General features: G+C 40.2%; 1 protein-coding gene across 7 annotated transcripts in view; it reads right to left on the bottom strand.

The window, feature by feature from the left end:
- The window catches only part of NAV2 (neuron navigator 2), a 340,973-nt gene that overhangs the window by 176,308 nt on the left and 151,117 nt on the right, over positions 1-13,548 (bottom strand). For 5 of the 7 annotated variants that reach the window (XM_054026539.1, XM_054026537.1, XM_054026541.1 and 2 more), the window contains 3 exons: positions 7,342-7,609; positions 5,496-5,564; positions 443-600 (listed from right to left, as the gene is read on the bottom strand). In XM_054026539.1, the coding sequence (XP_053882514.1) occupies positions 443-600; positions 5,496-5,564; positions 7,342-7,609 (495 nt within the window). The remainder of the gene's footprint in view (positions 1-442; positions 601-5,495; positions 5,565-7,341; positions 7,610-13,548) is intronic. The other 2 variants (XM_054026540.1, XM_054026538.1) reach the window with 1 other exon arrangement.

Below are 13,548 nucleotides of genomic sequence, written 5' to 3' on the forward strand. Positions count from 1 at the left end.
AAACTTTTCCCCAGTCTTGTTTTAAAAATGCCTGTGCATACATGAGATTGCCACTTACTCATTCAAGTGTATTTCCTTCTGGCACATTTTTTTTGTCACCTCTTTTTGTTAAATACCTATCAGCCACACCCCAGTGACTTTATCTATTTCCACTGAAGTTGACAGCAAAAGACCCTACCAACTTTAGTGGGAAAAGGATCTCAGACACAGTTTTTATTAAATCCTTACTAGAAGAACTGCTGTTGGTTTCAGTGGAAGTGTGCTACAGAAGGATTGAGTGAAAGCTATGCATGGGCCCTAGGATCTGACCCTGTACTTGCAAAAGACCACATATCAGAGAGAGGTTTCCATCTGTTCTGGAGCTCCAGTCGTACTCCATTTCCACTGAACAAAACCAAAGCAAAGCAGATCTGAGGAAGTACAAAAGATTCATGGCACCTACCTTTTTCATTGCTATTTGATGGAGGTGGTTGTGGATTAACAGGTTTGGATTTGTCGTAGTTGTTAAAGCTCTGGCTGCGCCGGTTGTTGGCACTGATAGACCCACGAGTTTTGGTTTCGCTGCCTGCAGCAGATACCCTCGTGGTGGGACCTGGAAGTCTGTTAAGAAAAATAAGAAAACAGGACAAAGTACTCATAAGAAAAACCACAACAATTTGGAAGAGGAAAAGACAACTGAAAACCATGCGTAATCCGAGAATAAAGGGAGCAAGGCAAGAGAATTTTGTGGGTTTTGTAAGGAATTTAACCAAGCCACCACAAAATATCCTGGATAAAAATATACATAACAGTGACTACAGTAGTAGTTTGAATTGCTTTACATCATGAAAACCCCTTGAACTGGATATTGTACTATTCTAAGATGTGATTTTCAGATTTAAAATATTCAGAACCCAGTTCTGACATCCTTATTTAAGTTGATTAGTACTGTATGTGGCAAGTAGTCTGGTTTCAATGGGACTACTAGAAGTACTACTCAATCTAAGTAAAGGTCGCAGAATCAGGTCCTCAATCATTTTTCTTCAGTGCTGTAGCCCTTGGTCTTATTCTCCTCTCCCTTATGCCAGTGTAAACAAGAAGCAACTCCAGTGAATTCAATGGATTTAGGCTGCTGTAAAATTGGTGTCACAATTTGGCCTTATGTTCCTAAACTAGATTGCTGAAATTCATTCTACACAGGACTACAATCCAATTCAGAAACAGACAATGGGGCAAAATGTGGCTGTTGCTTAACAACTGGCATTTCTCTGTAGGGAGCACATTATATTTGTGCTTTGGGAACTGAACTGGCTACCAACTGACTTTCAATGGAAGGTTAATATTGTTTATTTTTGGATCTACAAAACCTTCTAAGGTTTGAGTTCTGGCTGCCTCGGAAACCACTACTCTCCCCATGTAGTAGCACAGCAGTGGAATCAGCTGAGGAGCTTGAGGAACTGAACAGCCCCCTGGGTTAAACTGTAGGATGCTGATAGTCATGTTTTGGCAATGAAGGGTCCTCATTGGAACGCATCTCCCTTTTGATCCAGCAGAGCCCAGGCTTGCAAGCTTTATCTGCTTTATCAGGCTTTTTCTGGGGAGAGGAAATTGGGGTTATAGAGTAGGATGATGACCAACTCCCAGTGAATTTGAATAAGATATGGGCTTCTCATTCCTTCAGATGAGGCACCCTTGAAAATCATAGTTTTAATATATGTACAGCACACTTTTATGAATCTAAATAAATGAAATACAACAAAATATGAAATAATGCCCTCAAAGTACATACCTGTAGAGAATTGTTGAGACTTTCGAGTACCTTGAAAAGTAGTGTGACATCTTCATTTTTGAGGCTAAAAGCCAGAATCTGCACATGTCATGTATGGTGGCAAGATTGAAAGACATGAGCTACTCAACCTTTATTGTTTTCAGCATAACTTAAAAAAAAAAATTGTCTATAAAATCACTGTGACCTAAATGAAGTGTACCACCAAAGAGCCTAATCCAGAAGCCCTTATTATCAGAGTGTAGTCAAACTTTACACAGGGAATACTGCCATGGGGGATGCAATGTGCAAAATCATTGTTACATCTATAGCACCATTAGCGCTGGAAAGTCGGGAGAGGGGCTTTAACACTGGTTTCAAAAATCAACCAACTCTTCAGAGATTAGTGAAAGGGAAATGAAAAAATAAAAAAGGGAAAAGCATAAATGTTAACACATGCATGCACATGCTTCCAAAGCTCAGAGGAGGACAAAATATACGGGCACCACTAAAAACAAAAATATTGTATTTATAAATTCACATTACCACAGCCTCTGGCACACAACATTATGGGTTTTGAGGTTTACTTTGTTGTATCCCAGACAACTGCCTTAAGTTCTCAACTGTATATGAAGAACCTCAGCCAGTTTCAACACTAAAGGATGCTAGAAAATTATATATGGAATTGATCAAAAACAAATTAAACTTAGAACACCCTGAAATACTTTATCTATTGAAAAAAAGGCTACAAATGAAGAGGCAGAAGGTGGTGGGGAGAAAAGATGGGAAACATGAACACTTAGGGCTCTCGGTCCCATTTTTGATGTTTTCCTTGAAGTTGGCAGGGCAAGAGAGCTCATGCAGAGCCCATACTATTTAATAGATGTTGAATTCAGTCTTTTGCAGGCAGGAAGAGCCTTCAGGCCACATCACTTGACAGTCTGTTCTAAAGAGACTCCACATTGTTACCTAGTATGTTTTAACCCCCACAATAGAGCTACTGGACTATTTTAGAATTCGTTCCCTACTCTTTTTTTTTTTTTTTTTTCCTGATAGGATTAGTGGATGAGAAAAAGTTATTCTTCCTAAACAGTCCTCAATAGTGCTGTAAAGATTTGGACCAAAATGGTTTGCTCAGAAAAGTGAAGGGGACAGCCCAGACACACTGACCAGCAGAGGAGAGCACAGGTTGTCAATTCAGCCATCATTGTAATTGCTAGTTATATAAATATGTATAAAATAGAAAATACATGTAAGAATAAAACACTTAGGAAGAAGATATATTGTCAAAGCACTTATCCTTCCATCAGATTCCTGATGTGTGTTTATCTGATTAATTTTGTTTTAAGCACATATCTTTTTACTTGTCCAGGACACTTTGGAAGTGTATGTAGCTACTTTGGCTATGGCAACTCTACAGCTGTAAGCTCTGTAGCCATAACCTTTGTAGGGAAAAATCTAGTTTCAGGATAGACCTGCTGGCTTCATCAGGTACAAAGTTAAGAGAACACTCTCGGTTATTTCTCTTCAGCCCCTTTAGCTAGCTAATATGTGACTGTAACCATGCCTGAGGGTGAACCTGATGCGTCTCAGGTGTCAAGTTAGTGTTAGGAGGGAAACAGAGTAGGAGAATCAACAAGGCTTAAAAGGTGATTCAGAGTACGGGTTCTAGCACAAAGCATCTTTCTGATGCCTAGACCTTCCCTTCACCAAATAAAATACAAGATGTGGGGGAAGTGAATCCAAATTATAGGACAGGAGTAATGCGGTTACATTTCCACATTACAGAAAGGGATACAATTTACTGGTTAGTGCACAAGAGGAGTAAAAATGTCAAATAAACTACACTAGTTAATGCAGAACTACAGTGGAATTCCTAATTAAGTACATATGACAGCATAATAATATCAAGCGTAATACTAATCACAAGAAAGTCCATGATTAATACCAAAGATATTAATAATGATTAGAGCAGACCTTTTAAGTGCTGCTGTGAGGTGCTCATAGGGGTTGGCATTCAAGTCAAGTTATGATTAAGGCCAAAATGGACAGAAACACCTATTACTCATTTTCATGGAGATGAGCTGTTCTCTGCTACAGGGCACTAGGGAGTCCAGGACCAGTGATGAGATATAGATCTACTCTGTTGTTTTATCTCATCTGACACACTTGACTAAGTTCCACTTTTTATTACCCAAGAAAAAACTAGACCTGACATTAGTAATTTCAACAGTGTAGAAATGAAAAGAATAACTGGTACAGAAATTGTGTGAATCAACTTTTCAAACCTTCCCTTTTCAAAATGAAAAGCTCACAAGAATGACCAAGGTCCATTATTTTCTTGCCAACATAGAATCATAAGACTGGAAGGGACCTGGAGAGGTCATCTAATCCAGTCCCCTACACTCATGGCAGGACTAAGTATTATCTAGGCCACCCCGACAGGTGTTTGTCTAACCTGTTCTTAAAAATCTACAGTGATGGAGATTCCACAGCCTCCCTAGCAGGGCCAACTCCAGGCACCAGCTTACCAAGCAGGTGCTTGGGGCAGCCACACCGGAAAGGGGCGGCACATCCGGTTCTTCGCCGGCAATTCGGCAGTGGGTCCCTCACTCCTGCTCGGAGCGAAGGACCTCCCGCCGAAGATCACGATCGCGGCTTTGGGGGTGGGGGGGCTGCTTGGGGCGACAAAAACCCTGGAGCCGGCCCTGCTCCCTAGGCAATTTATTCCAGAGCTCAACCACCCTGACAGTCAGGAAGTTTTTCCTAATGTCCAACCTAAACCTCCCTTGCTGCAATTTAAGCCCATTGCTTCTTGTCCTATCCTCAGAGGTTAAGAAAACAATTTTTCCCCTCCTCCTTGTAACAACCTTTTATGTACTTGAAAACTGTTATGTCCCCTCTCTGTCTTCTCTTTTCCAGACTAAACAACCCCAATTTTTTCAATCTTCCCTCATAGGTCATGTTTTCTAGACCTTTAATCATTTTTGTTGCTCTTCTCTGGACTCTCTCCAATTTGTCCGCATCCTTCCTGAAATGTGGCACCCAGCACTGGACACAATACTCCAGTTGAGGCCTAATCAGCATGGAGTAGAGCAGAAGAATTACTTCTTGTGTCTTGCTTACAATACCCCTGCTAATACATCCCAGAATTATGTTTGCTCTTTTTGCAACAGCATTACACTGTTGACTCCGCAGCACTCCTTCCTAGGCAGTAATTTTCCATTTTGTATGTGTGCAACCAATTGTTCCTTCCTAAGTGGAGTACTTTGCATTTGTTCTTATTGAATTTCACCGTATTTACTTCAGACCATTTCTCCAGTTTGTCCAGATCATTTTGAATTTTAATCCTGTCCTCCAAATCATTTGCAAGCCCTCCCAGCTTGGTATCGTTCGCAAACTTATAAGTGTACTCTCTATGCCATTATCTAAATCATTGATGGAGATATTGAATAGAACCGGACCCAGAACCGATCCCTGTGGGACCCCACTCGTTATGTCCTTCCAGCATGATTGTGAACCTGAGTGACTCTACCCTCTCTCCTATTTAACAAAAGAAAAGTTGACCAAATATACACAGTATTAAAGAGAACACAAGGGAATGGTCTCTAATACTGCGTATATTTTAGCTATTCTAAATGCTTGGCTACAAATCATCAGACAAATAATTTAAAGATGAACCCTAAACATGCAGTTGGAAATCTTGCAAGGAGGGTTATCCATGCTTCACAGAAGAGGAAGAAGTGCTAACCTAGAAGTCTTTTTCTGACCGAGAGTGAATCGGATGATTTTGCTTTGAGATGAGTCCCTGGGTGATGCACTGTACGACAGGAAAGAAAAAGCGGAAGAAAAAGAGTGAGCAAAGAAACAACATTCACAAAACGCTACTGAGCTGAGCCAATGATTTTAGAACAGAGAGTTTTTCCCATATGTTTCACATGACAAAGAACTTCTCCCCCAGCATAACTCCTCAGACTTTATTCATTTTCTATAATGTGTGTTAGGTTCAGATACAGAACTGAGGTGCAGCACTTGCCTAGACTGACCAGGTTTGTATGTTACTGCAAAGTCAAGTTTCATTATTCATTTCTTTCTAACTTTTTATTATATACAATGGTCTGAAGAAACCCAATGAATTGGTAACATTAATGCATGCTACAGTTCATCACAACTCTCCCAATATACAAATCCTCAAGTTAGATGTTTGGTTTTGACTGATTTTTTTTAAATTACTTTGATTTTAATTCAATTCATAAACTACTTTGCAGGCACCAGACCAATGTTCAAGTGTTGGGAAAGGATCACTGAAACAAGTTCTTGTTGCTCAACTTCATTTTACAGTAATTATTCTGCACTGAAGCTTATGATGATTTCATATGGCTGTTAAGAAAAATGGCTATGTTCAATTACAGAAAAAAAAATCCCTGCTTTGTTGAATAAAAAGAAAGCCAGTTTATGCTGAAAGGCCAAAAATGCAAGAAGCTTTGACAACTGTCCCACTTGGCCAGACTCATCTTAAGGATTTATACCTCTGGTGGTGTTTTTGGTATTTGGAAACTAGCCTTGCTGTAGCACTCAAATTTAAAATGACAAACTGATTTGCAGTGTTACACTGAAAACAAATCAGTGCCCATATATTTAGAACAGGAGATAAAAGAGGTGTACAAGTATGTCTTCAGTGGTGCTAAATCCTGCTCACTTTACTCCCGTCAGGAATCCCATTGCCCTCACAGGGGTATGTAGTCCAATAGACAGAAGTACACAGAATAGATACAGCATGGGCACTGTCTCCACTATTGTGCATGAAATCTAACTTGAAAGGACCATCTCTGAGTATCAGAGGATAGCTCAATCCTCACAGTACATTCAATGCCTGGTCTCTCTTCAGGGATTGCCAACAAGATGCCAGTTGTAATGTGAACATTTGTCTAATGACAACCAGAGTGAGACCATCAAACTCATTTCTTATAAGCCATGAAACAGCTATCAGATGGGTAATGACTTTTGGATAAACTTAGGCTGGATTTGAACCAACAGTAATGGTGAAGGTATTTCTTAATGGAGATTTCTTTCATTTTTAGCCGAACGCTTCAGCAAGGATCTTAAAATAAAAATGCTATAAGACACAAATCACCACGCTTAGTGGAATCCCTGTAAAGATATATTTAATATAAAGTCCAGACTTAATCTTGTTCGTGTCCTCTAGGCCACCATCCTTGGTTCTGTGTAAATGACTGTGCTGTTGCCTGACAAGTACACCTAATTAAATGCTTTACTAGCATAAAGCAAAAGAAATAAAGCCACCACACTTTAATAAAAAAAATAAAATAATAATAAAAAAACCACCAACAACTAAATCCTGCTTACTCATGTAGCAGGCATTTTAACCCTGTATAAATGAATATTGCTGCCACCAACAGAACTTCATTATTGCTTCTAGTTTGACTTCCAGGGGTGTGAAATTGATTGGTATGCAGCTTTCACCTTCTGATAAGCTGAGATGCTAAATACCTTCTGTTCTAAGGAGAAACTACTATAGAGGCTGTTTTTGTTTCTGAAATGCTTTAAAACAGAAAAAAATATAGAAAACATCCCACCTTGACTGCATTTCTGGTTGTGCTTTTAATTGATGATGTGCAGCTTGCTGGGGCTGTTGGCACTGTGTTTGGGGCGAAGCCGGCATCTGTTGCTGTTGCACCCCGACCGGACACTGGGATGGAGGCCCTGGTTGCTGGGATACTGGTGGAGGTTGCTGAGATGGATGGTGCTGCGGATGTTGTTTCTGTGGCTGCTGCTGCTGCTGCTTATACCGAGACAAGCTGAAGAAAAGTCCTAGAATGGCCTTTAGATTCCCATTCCTGATTTCTGTAAGGCAATTTTTTAAAAGTCACTTGTCAACTACCAGTTTAGTTTTTTCTTACAGTACAATGGCTTATTTCAGCATTCACGCTGTTCCTAATACTGCCTGAATTTAATTCCTTTAGGATACGACAGACTCCCTGCAAAACTAATTGGTATCACAGTTGATTAACATTGGGCATCAACCACAAAGTAAATTAGTTATTTCTCCCCTACAGTGATTGCAGTGGATGTATTAGAAATGAAAGACATGTTGTGAGCTGGTGCATTTTAATAAAGAATTCCTTTAAGCCAAAATTAAGATGCAAAAATCAAATGCAATGTAGCAACATCATGCTGCAAATGATTTGCTGTAAGTTCTAGTCCTCAATGTGCATGATGGGGAGAAGCCACACAGTGATACAGAATTGCATTGTTTTCATGATATATGAAAACATATATTTCATTATATGTCAGTCTAATTTATTTCAATTATGAAAATCTAATATACTCAAATTAAGAAACAGAATTAGTGTGTATATTAGTGGCTATACTTAAACTAGATAATTACTAGTCTGGTCTTTTCACAAGGCAATAAGGACCTGGTATCCACAACATTTAAGTTTCTGATTGTCACATGTACTATCTTGCATATTATATCACACACACACACTCTTAAAAGAACAAGGGTCCTTGGGGGGAAAATAGTATGTGGTTATATACCATAATGCATATGCACAAGGGGCTAAATTAAGGTTGCACAGACAACTTTAAAACTGGTATTTCCTAACTTTTGAGTGCTCCACTTTGCGGTCTTAATGTGTTTTTAAATGAGGAGTTCAGAGTACAGAAGGGGGCTCTGGGCTAGGGCAGGGGGATGGATTACAGTGGGGTGAGGGCTCTGGCTGGGGGTGCAGGCTCTGGGGTGGGGCTGGGATGAGGGGCTTGGGGTGCAGGAGGGGGCTCCAGGCTGGGGGTGGGGCCAAAGGGTTCAGAATGTGTGTGGGGGGGGGCGGGGGTTCCAGGCTGAGGCAGGGGGTTGGGGCATAGGAGGGGGTATGGGCTCTGGCCTGGCAGTGTGGGGTCTGGGATGGGTCCAGAAATGGGAGGTTCAGAGTGCGGGAGGGGGCTCTGTGGGCACAGGGGCCACACCTCACCCAAGCTGCAATTGCAGGGAAAGTCCTTCTTAGCCCAAGTGTAGACAGAATCTTGTGGAAATATAGCTGCTAAAATCTAAGAAGCCTCTACTGAGCATGTGCAAACAGCAATTTTTAAAGGCTTATAACTTGACCAAATTTGGACTGGTTTTCACAGGAACAGAAGACGACATACCTTACCAAATATCAAGTTTCTGTTTCACAGCATGGGAGCTCTAAAAGTTGCCAGAATTTTTTAACATTGATTCAACATTTTTTCCCCCTAACCTTGTTTTCAGATATAGCTGAACTGTTTTGGCAAAATATTTCAAAATAATTCAACCTGAGGCAGCCGGACACTCAGGAAGGAAAAATTCAGCCCAAATGGTTAAAATTTAGCAAGTGATAAGCAACTGAAAACAGGACCTTATAATAGGAGATGTCAGGCGACCTTAATAATAAGTGGTGCTACCAACCCTACCTATAATGTATAATTTGATATATGCGAGTGCATGCCCATCTGCTGTGTTTATCAGAAGAGAAACCTGGTTTTAACATTGTCTTAGAAACACAGAAAATAAGAACCCACACAAAAATATACCCTTAAAACAATGAAAAGCAAAACAAGAAACAAAGAAAATCTCTTCTATATTTTGACACTATTTTCACATTGTCTGTAATCTGCCTAAGCAAAATGTATCTTCTAAACAGGATACAAGAAAAATTATACCCATAGACTTTGGACTCAATGCTGTTTCCACTGAAGTAAAAGAAAAACTTCCATTAACTGCATAGGGAGCAGGTTATGGCCCTTTAAGAATAAGCAAAATATTTCAAACAGGCCTTTTAGGAGTACTTCTGGTTCTCTTATCTCGAAAGATGGACTGAGGTAATTCACCTGGCAGTTTGCCACTGGACTTTGTACACAGGGAGTACTTCAGCCTCACTGTGTTTTGCCAGTGAGTACCATCTGAATTACTTCCAGTTCAAACTCTCCTTCTCTGTTTTGCGTCAGTTTAAACATGCATGCTGAGTTATGAGAGCATGAGCATGTAACCCAATCATTTTCATTTTGGCCACAAACAAAAAAGCAGGGTTCTTTATTTATATTTTAAGTTTTAAACAAATATTGCCAGATGTTCTGGTTTCAGGGAGATGCAGGGTTTTAAAAAGAACCCTCCCAATCTGTTGATTGGACATTTCCATGCAGTGACGTCGTCTGCTGTTTGTTGCTCCTACTGCTTTGACTTCCAATTTTGAAAAGCTGCCCAACCTACTCTCTTTCTTGATACAAAAGTATACAAGACTCAGTGGCAAGGCAACAGGGAAATCCACAGAAAACAAGGAAGTAAATTGATAGGATATGTATAATGTTAGTTTCTGGGACAATTAGAATGAAATGTCAGGACTATACTGCAGCTGTTAAGAGTTAAAAAGTTACTACATATGGAATCTAAAAGATTGAAGCCAAGAAGGAATGGAAGGAGAAAAAATACCGATTGAATAAAATGAACAGATTTACAATGATCAGAATAGGCTAGCCAGGTGGTTTAGCAGGAGCACTTGTAGCACTACACAACAGACCAGACTTCAGGTGCACAGATTGGTTCTGAACGCAAAGGCTGACAGAGAGTGGGCCTCCTGCAGAGGCAACACATGCAGCTCCTTGGGATGGGAGAGCGATGCTCACATCACTTTTAGGAAGTTTCTCTGGCCAACACCAAGAGTCTTTGAAGGCAGCTACATCCCTTCTCAGCCGAAACAACAAGTGAGGCTGAGATAGGCTATTAAAGAAAACAAAAGGGAATCCTGCCAAAAAAAGGGTCAATATAACTGCATATAATATAGGTCTGGACGACCAAACATTTCATGGGTAGACACTCTTCAGAGCCTATCCAGAAAGCCAGCTGCTACCACTTTCCTTTTAATGGTGCTGTGTGTGTTCTAGAAAAGATTAATCTCACCCAGGGAATAACATTAGAAAGTAGCCAAGAGTGATGTGGCATCCCTATATGCAGAAAGTCCTCTTGGATTAAGAGATTTAGCCATAGGGAAAGGAGGAAAATTGTTTAATTTACCAAGAAGAGGTGGGAAACAGCACTGACAGATTTCCAATAAATTCAAACCAACTCGGCAAAAACACAGACTCTGCTTAGGACTCTGTCAATGAAAGAGAGAGAAAAAATTGCTTGCAAAGTACAAGCTGCAGTTGAGCTGAAAATAGTTTAGCTACAGGAGCATGAATTTCAGTACGGAGGAAAAAAATATAGACATGGCCAAAATTAGATAGTGGTTGTTCTGAAGACTAGTAAAATGTTTCCTTTGATCACTTTATGGCTTCACAATTTGCTCAGCTGATCTCTATCCAGCTAATCTATTAATGCACAGGTGGTGCAACTGCTATCTTCAAAGAAAGTATTAGTTCCTACTGCACATACACAGCATCTGTAATCTGCAAAACCTTGGCAATTAGAAACACTATTTGGAAAGTGGTGAGAATAAGTAGAGAGCTGGAATTCCAACAGGCCAGAAAGTGGGTCTGCATCAGTCCAGGGAACAGCATGGGCATGCATACAAAGCTCAAACTGATGAGTAACTAGAAGGAAAATGGCAGTGGAAAGAGGAGACAAGAGCTCCTCCACATCTCCACAGAAACTTCCCCTTATTAACAGCTGAGGTCTTAGTTTGTAAGCTCTTTGGTGCAGGGACTGTCTCTTTGTCCTATATTTGTACGTTCCTTCCACAACAGGGTCCTGGTCCATGGCTGGGGCTCCTAGGGTAATAGAAATAATAAAAGTGTGCATACATTGGAGCCCACTTATTTAAGTGTAGCTTTACTTTACTGAGGAGTACAAATTACACTTCCAGTCATAATGAACTTCCTCCTTATAGTAAAGGTGTAGAAAAAAAATGTAGAGGGGGCTTCAGCTTATATTTCCATTCTGAACTGATTATAAACTCCTACTTCCTCCTGGCTGAAAATTTGCAAAGGGAGTAAATACAATTATTTGCATTTGATCCACTGGATCTTAGCAACCTGTGCCCAACACTTTACTAGCTTGTTTGGTTATGGCATTGTTTAACCAGGTTCAATGTTTTTATTTGTTTTTTATGAGATGCCTGCTTCCCGTCACGGTTAACATGCATCTCCCAGAGTAAGGTTTAAATTAAATGTTGCTTTCAAGCCCAAAAATTTCAATCTTCAATACATTCTTTTTAGTAGTAGTATACATGGAACAGTAAGACAGGTAATTTATTCCATTACTATTGTGGTAGCCATTCGTGGCATCCCCCTGGCTGCCATCAAGTTTGCGCTATTGTATCCTTTGGAGACTGACTTGTGCCACTGTGAAAGGTACCGTATATAAATACTGAATTAGTAGATGTCATGAGAATGGGATACCCTGGGCTCTGCTGAGAGTGGTTTGTGATCTGGTGGGAGAGCTTATGGACCTCTAAGGTTAGCAGAGTAAAGAATTTTACTCAAGACAGTTTTCTCATCACCGCAGCTGGTTTGTCTGGGATTTTGTAACATATTGACAAAGTTCCACGAGGTGAAACATGCATGGGAATGTCTCTCTCTCATCTGGGTTGAAAACAGGAGTTTATTGTGCAGAAGCAGCCAGGTTCGCCTTTTCTGTTTTATCATCATATACTGACATGCAGGGCTTCCACTTTTAGAGGCTTTAGGCTGAATCCCACTCACTTCACTCAATTGAGTAGCCCCATTGATTACAAGGGCACTATCTGGGTGAAAATGGGAGACCCATTATCTTAAAGCTTCTCCTAAGAGGGAAGATGACTTCTGTTCCCTATGTCTGAATCCAATTTAGGGCACTCGGTAGGAAAGGATTATTTACATTGAGCCAACTGTTCTCATATCGTCAGAATACTACTGCATGTATTAATGGTCTGCTGCCCTGCTTTCAGCACATTATCATTATCAAGATGAATAAAATTATTATTTTTTTAAACCCACAACATTTTAAAGTGGAAGTTAAATCCTTATGTATTGCAATGAGGGAGAGCCTCAGACAATAAGTCCTGGGTGCAAATGAAATGAAGGTGACTGGGAGGGAGAAAGGGGGCCTTTAAGATCTTTTCCGAATCTCAAAAGAGCATCTTTAGTTTGAAGCAGGAATTGCACTAGCTCTCTACTCCCTACAATATGGCATATTTGAATATGCTGTAGTAGGGCAAGGTGCATTTGGTGGACGTTGCAAATGTTGCTGGCCACTTATGCCTAGCACCTGGGTGATGCTATATCTTTATTAAATTATTTGAATGTACTTTACAGTCAGAAAACCTATGTACACAACATTTCCCTATATATTTCATCCCCTGTGCATTATCTGGGGTATATTTTAATAACATCACCTATTTTCAATAGGAGATGGTTTGTTTCATTTAAGACTTGAAGCTACAGGGGTCACCATCCAACCACGTCAAAAAAGAGTCTTAAGCTCACAGCCAGAGTCTAGTAAGATGTGAAGTGCTCTGAAAAGAAACTTCCGTGGAAAACCCTGAAACTGAAACAAATGACATTAAATATGACTTTATGCTTAGAGGAAGCAATTATTTCAGGTAATTATCACCCCACTGAAAACCCACTTGGGGGGGTAGGTGGGGGACAAATGTGGAACTAGTAGTTTGTGAATACCAAACTCACCACAACAATACTTCTAGTTAAACCACATTTATGTTAAGGATCTTCCTTCTAAACACTGGCTGTCCTCTTACACCCTTAGGCTGCAGGAAGGCATCTGTGTTTTGCAGATAATAATCTACTTCTCCTAAAGGGGAATTCTTTCTCACACACATTTAATTCAA

This window comes from Malaclemys terrapin, chromosome 4 (assembly GCF_027887155.1).
Source record: "Malaclemys terrapin pileata isolate rMalTer1 chromosome 4, rMalTer1.hap1, whole genome shotgun sequence".
NCBI classification, from domain to species: Eukaryota; Metazoa; Chordata; order Testudines; family Emydidae; genus Malaclemys; species Malaclemys terrapin.